The sequence below is a fragment of the Cheilinus undulatus genome, linkage group 19 (assembly GCF_018320785.1).
Source record: "Cheilinus undulatus linkage group 19, ASM1832078v1, whole genome shotgun sequence".
NCBI classification, from domain to species: Eukaryota; Metazoa; Chordata; class Actinopteri; order Labriformes; family Labridae; genus Cheilinus; species Cheilinus undulatus.
Window position 1 is genome coordinate 4,808,656 of NC_054883.1, and position 19,305 is coordinate 4,827,960.

General features: G+C 41.2%; 1 protein-coding gene across 4 annotated transcripts in view; it reads left to right on the forward strand.

The window, feature by feature from the left end:
• ncoa2 (nuclear receptor coactivator 2) overlaps positions 1-19,305 on the forward strand; it is a 112,817-nt gene that overhangs the window by 71,434 nt on the left and 22,078 nt on the right. For all 4 annotated transcript variants that reach the window (XM_041813884.1, XM_041813887.1, XM_041813885.1 and 1 more), the window contains 4 exons: positions 519-620; positions 6,635-6,775; positions 6,993-7,140; positions 7,416-8,769. In XM_041813884.1, the coding sequence (XP_041669818.1) occupies positions 519-620; positions 6,635-6,775; positions 6,993-7,140; positions 7,416-8,769 (1,745 nt within the window). The remainder of the gene's footprint in view (positions 1-518; positions 621-6,634; positions 6,776-6,992; positions 7,141-7,415; positions 8,770-19,305) is intronic.

A 19,305-nucleotide genomic window follows, 5' to 3' on the forward strand; every position in this document is an offset into this window, starting at 1 on the left:
GCTCTGGCATGCATTCCTTCACTAGAAGCGCGTGGGACTGCAGGTATTACTGGCACAGGAAAGTCAGATGGCAGACTTTTCGGGGTCACCCCAGTGGTGGACTTGGCAGTGTCATCAGTGTGTTATACTGTCATTATTGAGCGATGGCAATCTTTAGAGTCGGGCCAGGGGAGGTGTCGTCGGTGTGAGATGGCGCTGTAGGTGAGACTAACCGGAGACGCACACCAACAATCACACACAGACATACACGCACCTTCAAAGGTCACACTTCATCATTTCCCTCGCCAGCGACCGCTGCTCCTCCTCATGAAAGCAGCAGAGCCCTGATCCCTGTGCTCATTAATAACTGTATTAATTATGCTGCCTGGGAATAACATGCATTTCATTTTCTTTCCCTCCCTCTTTCTCCATCATTCACGCCCTTTCCTTCCCCTCCCCCTTCATCCCTCCTGTCCTCTTTGTTACATCCTCTCCTTCGTCTCTTCTTCTCTCTTCCTCTCTCCTACTCTCTCTTTTAGATTTTCAGTCGTGCCTAATCTGCGTGGCTCGCAGGGTGCCCATGAAGGAAAGACCCATGCTGCCCACACATGAGAGCTTCACCACACGCCAGGACCTGCAAGGTACTGCAGCTACGTACTGACACAGTAAAGAACAGCTGTAAAAGTCATCTCCCACTATTTTTATTGAGGAAAGAGCATTAAAACATTCAATATTTTACACTTGACCTCATTTTAAAATTAATGAAAAGAGTGGAATAGTTGACATTTGAAAACGGTAAAAACAAAAGAGTTCAGAAAATTCCTCCCCAAGGCTTCACCTTATGTTGTTGATCAGTCACATCTTGAATGAACTAAAGGAGGGCTGCCAGTTTGTATTGTGTCTCAGTTTCATAGCCAGATTTACTGAATTCTCTTCAAATGAAAAAGATTTACTATTTTTTCAAGCCATTATTCAATAGGTAGAGCCTTTGCTTATTCTCAAACGTCCATGTTGGACTAGCATATTCTAAATGTCAGAAATTTTCCAGGCAATCCATCAACCTGATCCCTTTCTGGTGCAATTCATAATACCTGGAGTAGTAATGCACGATAATTATCGGTACAGATAAATTATTGACCAGTATTGCATATATTATGCATATTCTTATTATCCCAGTGATAAAATATTAACTGATAACTCCACTTATAATAAAGGAGTTTGTATTCTTTCTTACGAGTCAGAAACAGTAGGTGGCGCCGCAGTGCATGACCTGCGGATCAGCACTAGAGAAGAAGAGGAAGCAGCCTCAGTGCTGAGAGGCTAATAACGCGGCGGTACTGGTGGAGTTATTCAGTTTTTACAGGGAGGATAAGACGACAGTGTTTGTCAAATTTGCCCCGCAAGGATCCCGAAGAGTGGAAAAAGTCCTAGAGTTTTAACACAACGGATCTTATAAGTCACTTAAAAGTCATCATCCTTTAACAACGTTAAAACGAAGCGGCACTTGCCGTTGGCTGCAGGCGTTAGGACCAAGCCAAAGGCTAATACCAGACAGAGTGCTGATTCAGCAGGCTTTGGAAACTGCAGAAAGTTTGCCAGAGCCAAAAGGCAAAACTAATAATAACAAAATCAGTCTGACAGTCTCCTGATCCACCACTACTTTCATGGACGTATCCTTGCCTGCTCTGTTTGGCGTGCTTTCATTCAGTCTGATCAACATTAGGGGCAGAAGCTTAGCCACACACCATGGTGAACTTAACATTTTTAACCTATTTCTGATATGATGCAGCAAAAATAACAACAACCAGACCCCAAACATCTCCTTTTGTTAATCATGACAGCCTGTTATCATTTGGTTTTATGTCTGATTTGGCATAAGTCAGCTGAATTCTTGTTAGGTGATTGAAATGTCAGATTTGACCACTCATCAAGTTACTTAAATTTATTTCAAGGGAAAATGTATGTCAGTTGTTTTTTGTACTTTGCTTCACAAATGTTTAAAAAAATAACAGTTATAAAGTCAGAATAGTTCTGTTTTTTGATGCAAACATGAGTGATGTGGGTTAGAATTAGTCATAAAAGTCTTTGCTCTCTACATGTTAACACCTGCTTACCTCCTGATGTGCATAAATATATTAGAGAAACTTATTTTTTTAAATCAACAGTTAAAAAAAAATATTGGTTCTTATCAGTTATCGGTTTAAAAAAATACTTATCGTGCATCACTGCTCTCTGTTGTTTTTTGCTCTTTATTTTATACAGAAGTGTTGTCCAGCTCTGGTAGAGCTGCCACTTAACTTGAACTATATTCAGTGAATTGCTGCACTAGTAGCAGACATTGCTATCACCTTCACTAAACTAAACCTTGCCTGCAGCTACAATCTTGTTCTCCTGAAATTACGCTGTTTGGTCTGAACCATTTTTTGGTTTATAGATTGGAGCTTTGCATGATGGGTTTGCCTGATGACAGCCATGGAGGTTAGCAAATTCAGCTGCTTTGTAAAGTTAAGAAATTAAAATATTGTCTTGGATAATACAGCTTTGTCTTCATGAGGTTTAGTCTCTTTAAAAACAACCGAAGTTTACATGTTTGCCAGGAAACCAAAGAAGATTGCATGGGCATACTAGGGCTTCCGTACATCATGCACTCTTTGCCACAATTTTTTTCCAGGCACAATTACAACCTGCTCAAAAACAGTTCCACAACCAACTTTTGAGTTTTGTCCACCAACTTAGAAGCAGCGACACTTATTAAATGATATTATTTTATCCTGAATGTAGACAAATTCCTCCAAACAGCTTTATGAATATCTTTCCCACACATTGCAAAGAAATTGTATAGTACCTCTGCATCTCTTCAGGCTCATACTCATCTCCTCCTCATCCTTTGTCACCAGCTCATAAATCACATCACACCAGGTTGAGGTATTGAAACATTATTATACCCTCAGTGAAGCCCCTCAAGATTGAACATATTAATTTTACCCACTGTCCACCTTTATCTGCACGCTGGTAGGAAAGAACCAACAGCAGAGCACGTCTGTGTCCGGCTCTTTCATGTGCCTTTAACACTTGTGTGAAGCACAGACACTCATAGTCACTCCAGGGCGTATCGTAGTTTATAGTAGTTCCCAACTCAGACTTCTATAGGTGTGAGAATCAGCCTACATCTCTTCAAGATTCTGGGTAAACAATATGCTGTGGTTTCTTTGAGAGTAAGAGTTTGATTTTGCTGTTTTTATTCTAAAAACATACTGGTTAAATCTGACAGCACTAGAGGAAACGAGGTAGAATTTTTTTCCCCTGAATTCTTCTATTGACAGGTTTATGCTTTCTATGCATGTTTTATTTTCCCAGCTCCCAAATAAAATCTGTTCATTCTAAATGCTGACAATGACAACAGGTAAAAAAAAATCAATAACATGCTGGAAAAAGCAACGAAAAACCAGTTCCTAACCATTTCAAACGGCAGAATACTCACATTTTAACCAAAGACATTGTGTTGTGCCGAAATTCAACAGACAGCAGAAAAGAAAGGCTTCATTTTGTAGAGAGGCTGATTTTTTGGAAAATTTGGTGTGGTCTCAGTTTTTCTTCAAATAGCAAGAAAAATAATCACCCGATACTGACTGTAAATTCTTCTTAGGTTAAAACTTTTCAAACGTTTTAGTTTAATTATGATATTGGCTTCCCAGGGTCGTAAAACAAGATCATCAAAATAAAATAACTACTGTGCCACGTGCTGTTATGTTCGTTTTGTCATTTTTATTAAACAAAGCGTGCCCTCCAAACTTTTACAGCACAGCGTTTACCTGCAATGTTTAGCCTGAATGTGCTAAATGCACATATTTCTTCTGAACAGTGATTAAAACAGTTCAGTTTGTACATCATGAGTGACGACATGAGCATAGTTCAGTGAGTCTTCATGCTCCGCGAGGAACAGTTTCGCTGTGATATCTGTATTCTTCCTGACTAATAACGACTTTTGTCAAAGCAACAAAATGTTTTTTATTATGTGCCATAGAATATATCCATCTGAAAAATGTAAATCCTTTGTCTTAAACGGAAAAAAATGGGTTAAAACTGGTTAAATTTAGATAAAAATAGCAAAAATAAACAAACAAAGTGGTTAACAGTGGAAATATTGGCTTAAAGTGGCAGAATTTGGTAGAAAGAGTGGTGAAATTAGATTAAAAAGTGGCAGACATTGATTATAAGGGGCAAAAATGGGTGGAAAAAGTGGTGAAATGTGATTTAAAAGTGCGAAACTGGCAAAAATTGGTTAGCCAAGGCAGAAAAAAGGCAGAAAGTGACAGACATGGTTTAAACTGGCTAAAAGGGGCATAACAACTTGTGAATGTGGTTAACATGTGTGTAAAAAGTGGTGAATAAGGGTAAATCATGTCAATTATGGGTCAACAACAAGTGGGAAGAGGAAAGAGTTTGTTTTGAAGCTGCAGAAACAGGCAGAAAAGTGTCAAAAATGGGTTCAAAGTGTCAAAAATTGGTGGGAAAAGTGATGAAAACAGGCTTAAGTGTTTAAAAACAGGCAAAATTGGTCTAAGTTGCTTAAAATTGATGACGTGGCAAAATTGGGTGGGAAAAGTGGTTAAAAAGTGGCTTTTTTCTACCCAAAGAAATGAAGGGCCCAGTCTTTGGTTTGTCAGGGGTTCTGTCGAATCTAGGGCTGAACGATTTTAGAAAATATTTGCTTTTTTTTTTTTTTTTTATACTCCAATATTGTGATTTGATATGTGATTATTCCTTTACTCTATTTTATTCCTAAGCAAGGTTCGAACAGTTCTTTAAAAATATCTAATTCTGATGATTTTTACTCGTATTGCAAATTGGATATGAATTGTTGCATTGAAGGGTTTTTGCCTTTCTTATATATAATGAGAAAAAAGTACAAAAATTAAGATAGGATTTTTTTATAGACTATTCTAAAAAAAAAATGCTATTTGAATGAATGCATGATATGCTATGCATAACATGTCTGCTGCAAAAAAAGTTTTAAAACTGCTATTTTGACACAGATTTCAGGTTAAATATTGCACATTCTGCATTTTGAAAATTGCAGCAGGCCATATTGAGATTTTATCTTAATTATTACTAAATGCCCTGCCCTAGTCAAATCTGTTAGCAGGCCTGTGTGGGGACTTATTTTTACAGATTTTTGGAACATTACTTCAATAGCAGAATAAATCTCATCAAGTGACTGTTTTGTTTGACATTGAACCAGTTTTCTGCATATATTTCCATAAAATTGATCAAATATACAATTTTAAATCATTTAAAAACATTCTTAGTTTTTTTTAAGGCATCTGGTGACCCCCTGTCAGTGTCTCACTACCTCTAAGGGGGTCTCGACCCCGACATTAAGAACCACTTAAACAACAGTTGTGCAATTTTGACAAAGAGCCAACAAAAGTATGAGTAATTGTAATTTAGTTGAGTGCACAGCTCTTTAACCTTTACTGTAATGACTTAGTCCTTATGAGTGTATATAGTTTAATTAGTGTTCATTTTGGCAGCTAAGTCTAAAGATTTTATTTTTTTTTTAACATTGTAGTCATTTTTAACCTCTGAAGTGTTGGTCTAGTTTATGACCCTTACTAGAGTGAAACTGAGTAATTGATGCAACAGCTTCCTCTGAAGGCAAAAAAAACATTTTTTTAGTCACCTGAAATTCAGGCACAGATACATATCTTGTAAAATCAACAGTAATGGTGTTCACTGATCATGATCACAGTATCATTCAAAGCGACTGTGGAAATTGCTCTGATAGGATCTAGTTTTGTGGCATTGTAGCAAACACTACTTTTTTGTTTTAGTTTCATAACGTCATGCACGCACTGAAACTCCTGCCTGGAGGTTATAATTAGTTCACCCTGAAGTCAAAGTGGATGTTAGTGCACAATTTGAAGATTCTTCAAAGCATTCTTGAGATATTTTATTCACAATAATGGTACAGACCTCTGCTACCACTGGTGCAGAGGCATGAAAAATACCTCTAAGAAAACATCTTGAAAAAACAATTTATTCAAACACAAACTTTAAAAGCATATTTTTGAGGTGGTCCCTTATTTTTCTGCAGGAGTAATGCCTCTGTGATTGTCTGCTGCCTTTGAGATGATTATGGTGTTACGCTGTAAAAGGCTACTGTTAAAAATGTTTGTGACAAGTCTTTAGTCAGTCCCTCTGGCTGTCATTCAAGCAGCAGTCTGCTTGTCGGCCTGTTAAATGCATCACTGCCTCCATTTAAATCACAACCCAGTGAGGGACAACTGTTAGTCTAAGTGTTTGTGGTTGCACAGATGTAGCATGGGCGCTTCGGTTGAGCTCTGGCGCTTGAAAACATCTCAGCGCCTCACTTGCACATTAAAAATTTTAGCTAGAGCTTTTGACAGGTTGTAATTAAAATGTAAATAGAGAAAATCCTTGGTACTACTTCTACAGATATCAAACCACATAGCTGTCTCGCAGCAGAGTGGCAAAGTAAAGAGCATCTTCTCGTCAACAAGCTGCTCTACATATTTATATTAGACAGAGACACCGAATCCCCGGCAGCTCAGCTGGTGTCGGTTTGTGTATGTGTTCAGAAAGCCTCCCTATGTCTGACTAAGACCTCTTTAATCCTCTCCTCTGTGTTTAGGTAAGATAACGTCCTTGGATACCAGTCTACTGCGGGCGTCCATGAAGCCGGGCTGGGAGGATCTGGTGAGGCGCTGCATCCAGAGGTTCCACCTGCAGAATGACGGAGAGATGTCTTTTGCTAAGAGACATCAGCAGGAAGGTAATGCAAAGTACTGCACAGAATAAAGTGTTTTATCCATGGAGCAAGACTGTTTTTTGGGTCTTTTAGATACTTGCAGACGCTTGTATATGTATAAAATGGTGATATAATCTCTGGCCTCTCTACAGCTGATCATGAGTTTTCCATTTCTATGACAAAACACTGATCAAATATTTACAGTCTGCATCTGATAAAACTTATGTATATGTGTCTTTAGTGCTCCGCCACGGACAGGCATTCAGCCCCATCTACCGATTCTCCCTCTCTGATGGGACCATTGTGTCGGCCCACACGAAGAGCAAACTGGTGCGCTCTCCCGCCACCAACGAGCCCCAGCTCTACATGTCCCTGCACATTCTCCAGAGGTATGTCTCTCTACCTCCACCTGTGTCAGGAAGACAGACACAGATCTGCTGCGTGAACGTGGTTACATGTTTTAGCCTGTTGATGCCCTGCAGCGCAGCATGTCGACTTCATGCGTTCTGTATGGATGGGTTTGGATGGGAAGTTTCATGTTTGCACTTCTTTTTAGGGAAAAAAGAATCTACACTGGAAAATGTTCTCGTTTTTAAACTTCTACAGAGCTTTCTTTGCTACTGAAAACTGATAACTTTATCAATTTGTGTGTCAAATCCTCCAGGGAGCAGACGGTTTGTGGGATGGGTCAGGACATGGGTCCTGGCAGTCAGGCCACAGGGATGGCCCCCAAACCGATGAACCCCTCCACCCCCTCCATGACTCCTCCCACCCCCGGCTCTCTGCCAGGCTCGGGGCCTCAGGGCCAGGACACCACCATTAGCAGCAACAGCACGCCTTTCTCCCCTCCAGGCCCAGCTGGCCCCAGAGAGCCGGCAGCCATGGGGGGCCATATGCAGGGCTACCGGTTCGGCTGCCCCCCACCACACAACCACACCGGCGGCATGCAGCCTCCACAGCAGGGCCCTAACTGGAGGATGAACAGTCCGTCCCGCGCAAGCCCCAGCCCTGCCGGTGGGCCCCACCCACCTCAACAGAACTCTATGCTGTCACCCAGGCACCGAGGGAGTCCTGGGGGGGCCGGCAGCCCTCGTGTAGCAGGAGGCCTGCACTCCCCCTCCCCAGTGGGGATGTGTGGAGGAGGACCTGGGAGTGCAGGTAGTAGCAGCACGACTAGCGCTCATGCTAACAGCTACACTAGCAACTCTCTGTCAGCTCTGCAAGCTCTCAGCGAGTGTCACGGCGTGGGACACGGGCCCCCCCACGCACACACTCTGGGGTCTCCAGACAGAAAGATAGGCTCCCCAGCTGGGGTCACACAGGGGTCGGGGGTCAACTCTCATCTGATGTCAAAACTTGGAGGCAGTGGTGGCACTGTTGGTGGTTCAGGAGACTCATTTGGACCTCACTCAGAGGGAGGTCAGGGGCCGACACCGGGCCAGACAGAGAGAAACCTAACTGAGCCCAAGGAGGAGAGAGAAGGACCCGCTGATGGTCTGGATGCTCACAACCGTCCCCATGACAACAAGGGCAACACTAAGCTGCTGCAACTGCTCACCACCAAGCCCGAGCCGCTGGAGACGCCCCTGTCCCCCAGTGCAGGAGGGGACAGCAAGGATCAGGTAGGGACAGGGGTCCGGGGCAGCCATGCCGGGGGGAACACGCACGCCACATCCCTTAAAGAGAAACACAAGATCCTCCACCAGCTACTGCAGAACAGCACGTCTCCTGTAGACCTGGCCAAACTCACAGCAGAGGCCACAGGCAAAGAGCTGGGCCAAGACCAAACCCCGGGGGCCAGCGGGGCGGTTGCTGGGGCAGAAATTACTCCAAAGCAGGAGCCGCTGAGCCCTAAGAAGAAAGACAATGCCCTGCTACGCTACCTGCTGGATAAAGATGACACTGTACTGAAGGACAAGGTGCCTAAACTGGAGCCTGGGGAGGTGAAGGTCGAAGGAGGCAAACACCAACATGTCAAGGCGGAGAAACAAGACGCGGGATACGACCGGGCTGAACAGGTCAGTCTTTATTCCTTTTATGGTGCTTTTTATATCCCTGCATTGCAATGACTGGAAAGATGAAAATCAAAATACGTATATATTTTCTAACGTCTCACACACAAAATCATGATTATTTTCCACCCTGCTCTGCTCCGCTTGCCTCCTCCCTTTGTCTGAGCGATAATCTGGGTTAGGTAGCAGATGTCCCATGTCCACACAGGTTGCTGCGGCTAAACACAAAAAAGCTGTGGCCGCAGTTGAAGAGTACATCCAGTCACTATGCACTCTTACAGTTCTGCCTTATAAGGCATTAAATATGGTTTTTAATCACATATATTAACACTTGTAGACCATTCCCTGCCGATGTGTTGGCAGCACAAGCTGAGTGAAGCCGTCCGCCCAGCTTCAAACAACTGTGACATTTGGAAGGAGCCCCTGTGGTTCTCCAGCCATTTGATCCTGGTTGCATTTGGCCCGAGTCCTCAGGTTTGGCACCGAGCTCAGGTCAGGCCTGGCACTGAAAGAGAGAAGAGGGCGAAAGTGAAACAGGAAGTTAGAAGAGGGGAGTGTTGCTGGTAAAACTCTTAATTGGCAGAGTTTTTAGCTTGGTAGATCTCTAATGCAGGAAATGAAAAACAATATTTGGTGAGACTAGAACCTTCAGGGTGCCCCCCTAGTCCTAAATGGTTTAAAAAACATAAGAGACCACAGACATAAGTGCAGTTTAAAATGATTTTTCACCTTATAATCCTCTGAGCACACACGCAAGACATGAGTAAAACTGTTAGAAATCAAGGGAACAGTCTGATCATATAAAATAATTGACCTGATACATCATAATGCAGAAAATCAGCCTATAAATCAGTGCTTCTCACATTATTGCAATTATTCACTCTCAAAGCCTGCAATTAATTAATTAATTGCATTATTAACCTGCTCGACCACACTTATTTAAATGTCACCAACATAAACCAAAGTCACATGTTCTGCTGTAATCTGTGCTCAGGGCGTTGCTTACTTCCACTTTTTGTTGCACATTTCTGAGCATGCAGACAGATGTGCATGGGTACATAATGTCAGCTAACCGTGCACGCTTCCTACGTATAACGTACATCATGTGCTCGGCCATTCGGGTACATATAAAGAAGAGGGAGAAAAGGTGATTGGGTGTATAATAAGAGCTGCTGTTGAACTGAACAAAGAAGGGAGAGATGAGAGAGGTGTAGATACCCCCAGGAGAGCCCAGCCTCAGCAGGCAGAGTGAAAATGATGAGCCATATGCTCCTGCATGTCCTCTCTGCTACCATGGAGATAGAGGGGGAGAGGGAGTGGTGTGTTGGTAGAACGAGGAACGTACGAGAAACAATAGGAGAAAGAAACAGAGAGACTTTGTATGTATGTCCCCGATCCAAGAAGGTTTTATTTTAAGAGAGCAGCACACTGCAAAATGAAAATGTGGGCTTCACAGAGAGGCGGTGATTAAAGCACTCGGAGCGTTTAACAGCGATGGTGATTACACATTTCAGTGACTATGGTTTCCAAGCCAGAACAAGGGCATTTATTAGACATGTACTAAAGCCATGACTTCATTAGAGCCATTACATGTGTGTGTGGTGGTGGTTTTTTCTTCCTGGCTGCTCAGCCATGTGTGAAAGCTGACTGTACTAGTTAAAAAGTCCACTCATCCCTTCCTCTGTACTAACCTCACCCACTGTGTTCTCACTGTATCCCCCCCTCCCTCCGCCTCCCTCCTCCTCATGATTGTTTGAGGGCTGAATTATTGATGGCTGGAGCCGCGCTAAATGAGAAATCAGAGCAGAGCACAGTTACAGTGGCTTTGCTGATGGCTAAAGGAAGTATAGGTATGGTCGTTTAGTCGCATTGCCCTATGGGAGGAAGGATTATCTGTGTGTTTTATATCTGTGTGACTCCCTGAGGTCAATACAAACACTTTCATGAAAACACTGTCGCCTGAATTGGCAAAAAGTCTTCACACTGGAGCAAGACGTATGCATTTTACAACCTCAGTTCCAAAAAATTGGGACGTTGTGCAAAATGTAAATAAAAACAGAATGCAATTATATTAAAGTCTCATAAACACACATTTTACTCATAATAGAACATTAACCTGGCATTTTAAAATTTCATGAAAATATTAACTCATTCTGAATTCAATGGAAGCAAGACATCTAAAAATGTAGGGATGGAGCAACAGAAGGCCTGAAAAGTAAGCTGTACTAACGAAAAACAGCTGGAGGAGAATTTTGCATCTTATAAGGTTCATTTGCAATAAGTCAGTAACATAATTGGGTTAAAAAGGAACATTTTAGAGCAGGCAGTGGTTCACCAATTGTTCCTTAATATAAAATTAATTCCTGGGCAATTAATCGCAAATTAGAATAAATTGCAATATAATTTGCTGCAATATTCAAATCGCAGTGGATGCAATATTTGTTTCACCTGTAATTTGCGTCAAAATACCAGTTTAAAACTTTTTTTTTTTTTTTTTTTGCAGCAGAGACGTTATGCATTACATATCATGCAATCATTCTAGTGGCATATTTTAAGAATAGTGTACAAAAGAAATCGTATTTTCTTCATTTTTTTATGTTTTTCTTGTTACGTATGAGAATTATATAAATTATCATTCAGTTTAATTCAACATTTCCTATCTAATTTGCAAAATGAGTCAAAATCATCACAGTTAGATTTTTTTAAATTGTTAAGTCCTAGTTTAATCTAATATTGTTGGTTATAGTTTAGAATGAATTATTGTTTGTTTTTGTTGGAAAATACATGAGATGAGGAAATTATCATGTATTGAATCGCAATCGCAATATTGGGTAAAAACATTGCAATTAGATTATTTTCTCAAATCATTCATCCTACTATCTATGGTGCATAATATCATCAAAAGATTTCGAGAATCTGGGGAAATTTCTGTGCAGGAGGAATATTGTTGAAGGTCAATATTGGATGCTCCTGATCTTCAGGCCCACCGGGTGACGCTGTTTTAAAAACAGGCATGATTCATTTGTTAACACCATCAAGATGTGCTACTGTCTGCCAAGCTCAAAGCTTGTTTAAAATTGGAAAACTGTTCTGTGGTCAGATGAAGAAAATTCATGAATGCCATCAAAATGAGCGATGATTTCTCATGAAATGGTAACGTCTTATTTTTTTTAGCATCTAATGTATTGCTTCTGATCTATTGTGAATAATATATGGATTTATGAGATTTTTTAATCTTTGCATTCTGTTCTTATTTACACTTTACACATTGCCCCAACTTTATTGATTTTGGGTTGTCGGTCAAGTTCACCGGGAATATCAGACACTTCACTGTGGTAGCATAAAATAATCATTGCATTTCCCTGTGAAACCTCAGTTCATCTCTGCAATCAGTTTTTATTTCACCAGAAGTGTGGCAGATATTTTTCAAAATAGCCATAAACCCTGAGTGACCTGGATGAGTAAAGCTTTTACAAAAAATCTATCAATTTATCACATTCAATGTAATTCCTTTTCTTTGAAGAATTAGTCCCTCTGTCTCAGCCGGCTCAAATACTGCAGTTACCTTCTCATATACACACACATGCCTACAGTTTATGGCATCTTGCTAATTTATTTGTGAAGTCAAAATTTAAAGATTGAATCTACAATTTTTAGACAATGCTTAGTCATGACATGTAAAGAAGTCAGAAAGTGGTAAATATTTGTACTTTGAAACAATCTGAATTCATACAACATGTACCGCGTTAAGTTTAAGTTCACTTTTGTTGGCTATTAGGCTTAACCTTACTAAGCCCATGGATTGGTCAGATTTTGTCTGTCATTAGGCAGATCCATCCTGCAAAGGCTCTGTCTGAAACATTTGTGCCTGGTCAGAAAATCAATGGAAGAATCTGCCGATAGCTATACATGTGTTTAAGTTTTTCTACAAGCCTGTAAACAATGGCGGCTGGTGAAGAGATCAGCAGGGATGCGGCTATAGTGGCAGTTGCATCACAACTGGACAACTTCTTTTTTAAAAGAAGGGTAAAGAATTAAACTGAAAGCTTTCTTGGTGAAAAAGATGCTTTTGCCTGTCTTCAAATTTGTTCCCCTGATAGTTAACGCCATTAACTGCTGCCTGTCAAGCCTGCCTTGTGTAGTTCGCTCCCAGGAACAGTGCAAGCTTACTACTTCATGTTGCTTTGACTGGCCTGTAATGAATGTGAGAGAACAATTTACGAGTCACCCCACAAGTTCTGCCCTTCCCAAACAGGAAGTACGGACTGTTGTCATGATGTATATGAAATATCTGATGTTATGGATATGTGAAACAGTCTTTTGATGTTTCAGGTTATTTAAGGCTGCTTCAAAGCTCAAGGATGTCCCAAGCAAGTTCAAGTTGATTTTGTACAAGCAGTTAACTTTCCTCTAGAGCTGCATATGAAAGAAGCAATGTGCAATAACATTTGGGGCTTTTCAGTAACATGGTGCGGCTCGGCTCTACTTGGTTTAACTCGGCACGGCAGCCCAGCACAGCAGGGGATTTGCTTTCCCGCCACAACCGAGCTACCCATTTGGGAGCATGTCTAGAGCTGATGACGCGACGTTTTGTGCCCTCCTCGATCTCTCTACACCGTCTGATCTGATTGACTTTTAAAGCAGAAATCAAACTGTAGACAGGCAGCGCTGCACGTTGCTCTCTCTTTCTCTCTCTCTCTTTCTTTTTCCTTGATCAAACAATAATTCAAACTTATCATCAAAAGGAGAGAATTTTCCTGCATAGAAGTTAAGGAACCATCTTCGGATAATTGATCTATGGGTCTCTAGATATCAGAAAATGAACACAATCATATTTTTGGATTGGGCAGCGAGAACGGTGTGCTTTACTAGCACCAGTTAATAAATTAAAGACTGAATCTGTCATGGACTAAATGGTCCAAACATCTCCAGCATTTCATTGCTGGTCTTGGTCCTCCCTGATTTCACTCAGTGTGAGAGGCCATCCGCTTCAATCCGACAGTAGTATGAGCTCGTAAGTCTCGAGTTTTGGTCTTGTGTCATAAATGTTTAAGTTGTACAGTGAATACTGACATTAGACCGCCATTGTACAGAGTTTATAGACAGCTGGAGTAGAGGCAGGGATGAAACGTATCTCCCCGTCTCCCCATGGGCTGAAAATTTATCAAAGGGGGAATGTCAGTAGCAGAAGGGGTAAATCCGCCTGGTGCTCTGCAAACTGCTTTGACGTCAGTGTGGCGCGCTTGGAGGTGAGGCTGGCTCGCGCTGGCCCTGCTCATGAGCAGGACCGTTTGAGCGCAGCTCGGCTCGGCCAAACTGGTGATGGAAAAGCAAATCAGCACAGCTTGGCTTGGCTCGGCGCAGCCAAAAGTCATCAAGGAAAAGCCCCAATTTGAGGTGGTGTCCTCAACTAAAAGTGTATACAACAGAATTAGTCATTTTATAATTAATGTAGACATTTCATTGTGAAAATTCTGCAGTTTTTACCTTTAAATACAAAAATATGTTTTTTTTTTTTTTAAAGCTTAATAGGCACCGGTTAAACTGAGGGTAGCACATAGCTAGCATGACGACGACTGACTGTATCTAAAGATGAGGAAAGCATGATCATTACACACCCAGGCTCCCATCCAGTAAGGTAAAATATACATGTGCTGAGAGATAATACTGCTTATTGCAATAAAATGTAGACTTTTATGATTGTTTCCATATCAAGATGACAGCCCTACTTTACAGAGAGTAAAACCCCCAACTTGGTTTTTAGACTTAAAGTATAAAAACACTCAAGTTTTTAGTTCTTAGGTAACGGTCTGGCTCAGTTGGCTGCAGGTCTTAACACACTGGTCACAGGTTTGAATCCTGGTCCTGGTTTGGTGCATGTCTTCCCCCTCTCTCTGTTCAGCTGTCCTGTCAAATTAGGCAGAAAGTCCAACAACTAAACTAAAACGGTGTATTCTCATTGTTTGTAAAGCATTAATTTATTTTTGTGGAGTCTGATTTCAGGGTGAAATGACTTATCCCTTGTTTTCATCCTTTTGACAACAGCAGTTGTGAGTTGTCATCAGTTAGGTTAATTGTAAGAAAACGTGCCATGCCTCTTTGCCCCCCTTAATGCGAGAGAGTAAACCCGTACTGTCTCTTAAGCAGCATTTCCTTTGAGCGATCTGGTTTTGTTGAGAACTGGTCGGCGACAATGCCAGGGGAGACCACATGCATTGTGGAGGGGTCAGCTGTGAGGGTTTTTGGAGAGATGGGGCCTCTTCATGGACAATGGCCATCAAGAGGCAAAAGTTGTACAGGAGCAAGGTTGACACACTTCTGATGAGGCACCAACACACCTAGCTGACCTTTTGGACAAGCCTGTGCCATGGTTTTCCAAGCTAAACTACTATTTCACAAATCATAAACCCTTTGGGGTACTAGTAAGATTTAAATGAGGGCTCAATTCAAGACAATTAGCCATAAGGATAAGCTAATGAGCTGGTTCCAAGAGCCAGCCAATTACATGAACAGCAGGAGCCAGCTCCCATTTGAGAGCTGGTTTCCTTTTTTCCATTTTTGCTGTTTTATAGACATAAAAAAGCCAAAATGGTACCAAATGAAGAGATTTTTGGGAGCCAGAAGACCAGCCCTTAACACTGAGCTTTTTTTTAATAATCCACTTCTCTGAAATGAGCAAGATTTCCTCTGAATTGCAGGCGATATCAGGAGTTTACTGTACCAAACACAGAATAAATGTAGCTGTTGTTAATTTCTAACTGTGTGGATTTCCATATTTGTTTGTTGGGTGTGGAGATAAACAAAGAGAGAGCGCTGGAGGCGAAAACATACAGGACTTTTAAATATGCATGTTTGCCCTTACACAAGCTGGATCTCGTACTGCACTTTCTAAGCAGCTCAACTGTTATTAACACTATACAACAAATTCCCTAAAAATGATCCCCTAATGGAGTGCAGTTTTGAAAGCAGTAATTTAGTCTTTGTGAATCCTTAGAGTTTCAGATGAACCAGGCACACCATCCTGTAATCCAGAGAGGAAGAACGTGGATTGCGTTACATGCGCTGACACGCGTCGAGGGAAGAGAGTAACGTGGATTGATAGAAATAGGACCCATTAAGGGTAAAAGCAACCAGAGAAGACGAGAGAATAGAAAGTGGGAGGAGAGAGAGAATGAGAGAGGAGGAGGAGGAAAAGAGCAAACTGAGAGCGTACAGGAGCATTACATCATTCCTGACCTCATTAGGGCTTTTCTCTCTCCCACCACCACCCCCCGCCCCCTCCCCTCACTCTCTCTAGCTCTCCTACATATCCTGTATGCTCAGAGCGATCAGCAGTGTGAGGCTGGCCGACTGCTGCTGTGTCGGACGTGTTTTTAGAACAGAATATCTCAAAGTGGAGGAGCAGGATGTCTTCAGCATTTTAAAGAAACATTCTATAACACCTCGGTGATGTTTACGAGCATTTTCACACAGAAGTAATACATGTCACTGTGTAGAACACAGAGGTACAACACTGTGTCTGTTTTCCCTGCTGTACAGTACAGTGTGTCACGATCAGGAGCCGCCAGTGTTTCCACGTGTGCTGCACTCTAGTGGCCGCTTCTAGCAAGTGCAACTTATTTACCTTCAGTGGGAAGTTCTACAGTCACCTGTGTTTGTTGTTATTCCATTTTGACCTTTATTTCAGTCAGTTTAATCAAATTTAACACGAAAAAGGCATTTATGGAGTTAATGATGCTCCAATCCTGGTTAAGTTGGGTCTTACTTGTGTTGAATTGTACTGTGCAGCACTTTTCATACAAGGCAGTAAAACTCTGGATTCACACTACAAAACACTGTGAATGCCATTACCTTTTGGTATAATAAAAAAGAGCCACATGTGCTAATTCAGTAAATAAACCCTCGATTCACTCTTATTTTTATTTAAATAAATAGTACTCTAAGCTGTTATAGACTTGTTGAAACTTACAGAGTTGCATAGGGCAGGTTCTCAACCTTGGGGTTGGGACCCCATTAGGGGTTGAGAGACACCGAGAGGGGCTCACCAGATGCCTTTAAAAACTAAGAATATTTTTTAAATTATGCTGTTGCTACTTGACACCAATTTTACCAAATGTTAACCCCATTTCATTACTTTTTAACACCAATTTTTCCAATTTTAACACATTCTTGCCACTTAAAACCATTTTTTTTTCCATTTTAAACCCTTTCCACCACTTTTTTCTGCCTCTTTTTGCCATTTCTAAACCAATTATTGCCCCTTTCTGCCTATGGTTGCCTCTGTTGACCTATTATTGCCACTTTTTACACCCCTTTTTGCCCATTTACCACAGTTGAACCATGTTTGCCGGTTTATATCAATTCTTCATCCCATTCCACCTATTTTTTTTTGCACTTAAAAGCAAATATTCAGCCACTTTTAATCCCCCCTTTAACACTTTTTGTACCTGTTTTTGCCACTTTAACTTATTTGGGGTTTTTTGGGCCTCTTTAAAAATCTAATTTCACCACCTTTTCCACCATTTTTGCTATTATTAACCAATTTTAGCAATGTTTAACCCATTTTGATTATGTTTTTAACAAAAGTTATTTTCATTTAAAGTAGGCTATTCACTACACAAATGAATAAATAAATACATTTGTTTCTTTGATAAGAGTGGTTATTATTCAGGTCAAATATAAAATATGGTTTTCACAGCTTCACTTCACAATGGACCATGGTTTTGCTGACCTCCATGGGCCCCCAGTTTGGCCGGGGCCCAGAAACCTCCTCCTTTATCCCTCCTTATGGACAGCCTTGTCTGCACATGACTGTTCTTGAATTTTTATGGCTGCTTAGCCACCTTTGGGTACAGCAGGGGTCCCCATGTCTGGCACCTTTATTTTGGGGGTAGCGGGTTGAAAAGGTTGAGAACCACTGGCTTAAGGGACTCTGTTCTATAATTGTTGTTTTGTGAATTGCTTGGCTTGTATCCAATTTTGTTTGTCTCTTTCTCTCATTGTAATTCATGTCCGTTGATGCTATTTTGGTTTCTTTTCCATACTCCCAGTTTCGTGTTAGTGTTAGCCTGTGCTCAGTAAAGGGAGGAATAATGCTAACAGCCCCCACAAAACCCCACACAAAACCAATAAATAAAAGTAAATGGATGGATTATTTTGTCATGAACTTTACTCGTAAAAATTCTGATTTCTAAGCGGCAAGAAAAACAGGAACAGAGGAAAGGCCACAATAAACGCCTTAATTTTACAAAGAGGAAACACTAGAGTGAAAGTGAAATTTAAACACCAACTTGATGTTTATGTGCCCACAAACAGAGAAGTAGAAAATATACAATTATATACACATTCACTCAGATAGACATGCTAAAGCCAGACTTACACGAGGACAAAATTATTAATGAACATTTTTCTCAAATATTTTCGAAGTGCTGTTAAACAGATTAGAGATTTTTTAACACAGCTCTTCCAAACATCCTAGTTTTATTTTGGATGCTTACATTATTTTACGTTGAACACAGAAACAAAATTATTTCACTAAAACCAAAAACTACCAGGGTCAAAATTATTAGCCCCCTTTAGAACTGACCTTTTAGTCCAGCCATATCAAAAAACCACTGTTAGTCAGTGATGTGCCTTAACTTTGCAATGCGCAAAGCTTGTAAAATCAAGACTCAATCAAAGACTCTGGAAAGAAAACTAGGGAGAGATGTGTCTAAAGACCCCAGAACAACTGCCAAGACACCAGTGAAGGACTTAGCCAAGTCAAGAATTGTAGTCTCAAAGAAGACATCACTAGAGCCCTGCACAGGAATGGACTCCCCTTCTGAACTCTCCTTTCTTCAGCAGACACCCCTTCAAGCCAGACTGAAGTCTTCTGAGGACAACCTTAAGAAGGATTATGAACACTGGAAGCATGTCCTTTGGTCAGATGAAACTAAACTAGAGCTCTTTGGCCATAGAGACACTGGTGATGTTTGGGGAAAGAAGGGAGAGGCGTATAACCCCACAGCGGAACATGGTGGTGGGAGTGGGGATGCTTCGGTGCATCTGGAACTGGAAACCTTGTCAAGGTGGAAGGAACCATGAAGAAAGAAGGATATGTGGAGATTTTGAAAGAAAACCTGAAGCAGTCAGCAGCAAGACTGGGTCTGGGTCGTTACTTTGTCCTCCAACATGACAATGACCCAAAACATACGTCACTCCTGGTGAAGAACTACCTTCAGAAGACCAAAGCTAGCGTTATTGAGTGGCCTGCACAAAGCCCTGACTTAAATCTCATTGAGAGACGAAGATGAAGGTCCATGCCAGAGGGCCGTCACATCTGGAGGAGCTTGAGAGATTTTCTAAACAACATCAACAAACGACTGCAGGCTGTTGCCCAGCAAAAAGGAGAGACTATTGTCTATTAGCACCAGGAGGCTAATAAAGTTGACCCTGGTAGTTTGTGTTTTTTGTGGAATATTTTCATTTCTGTGTGCAAAGTAAAATAATGAAAGTGTCCAAAATAAACTAGGATGTTTGGAAAAGCTGTGTTAAAGATTC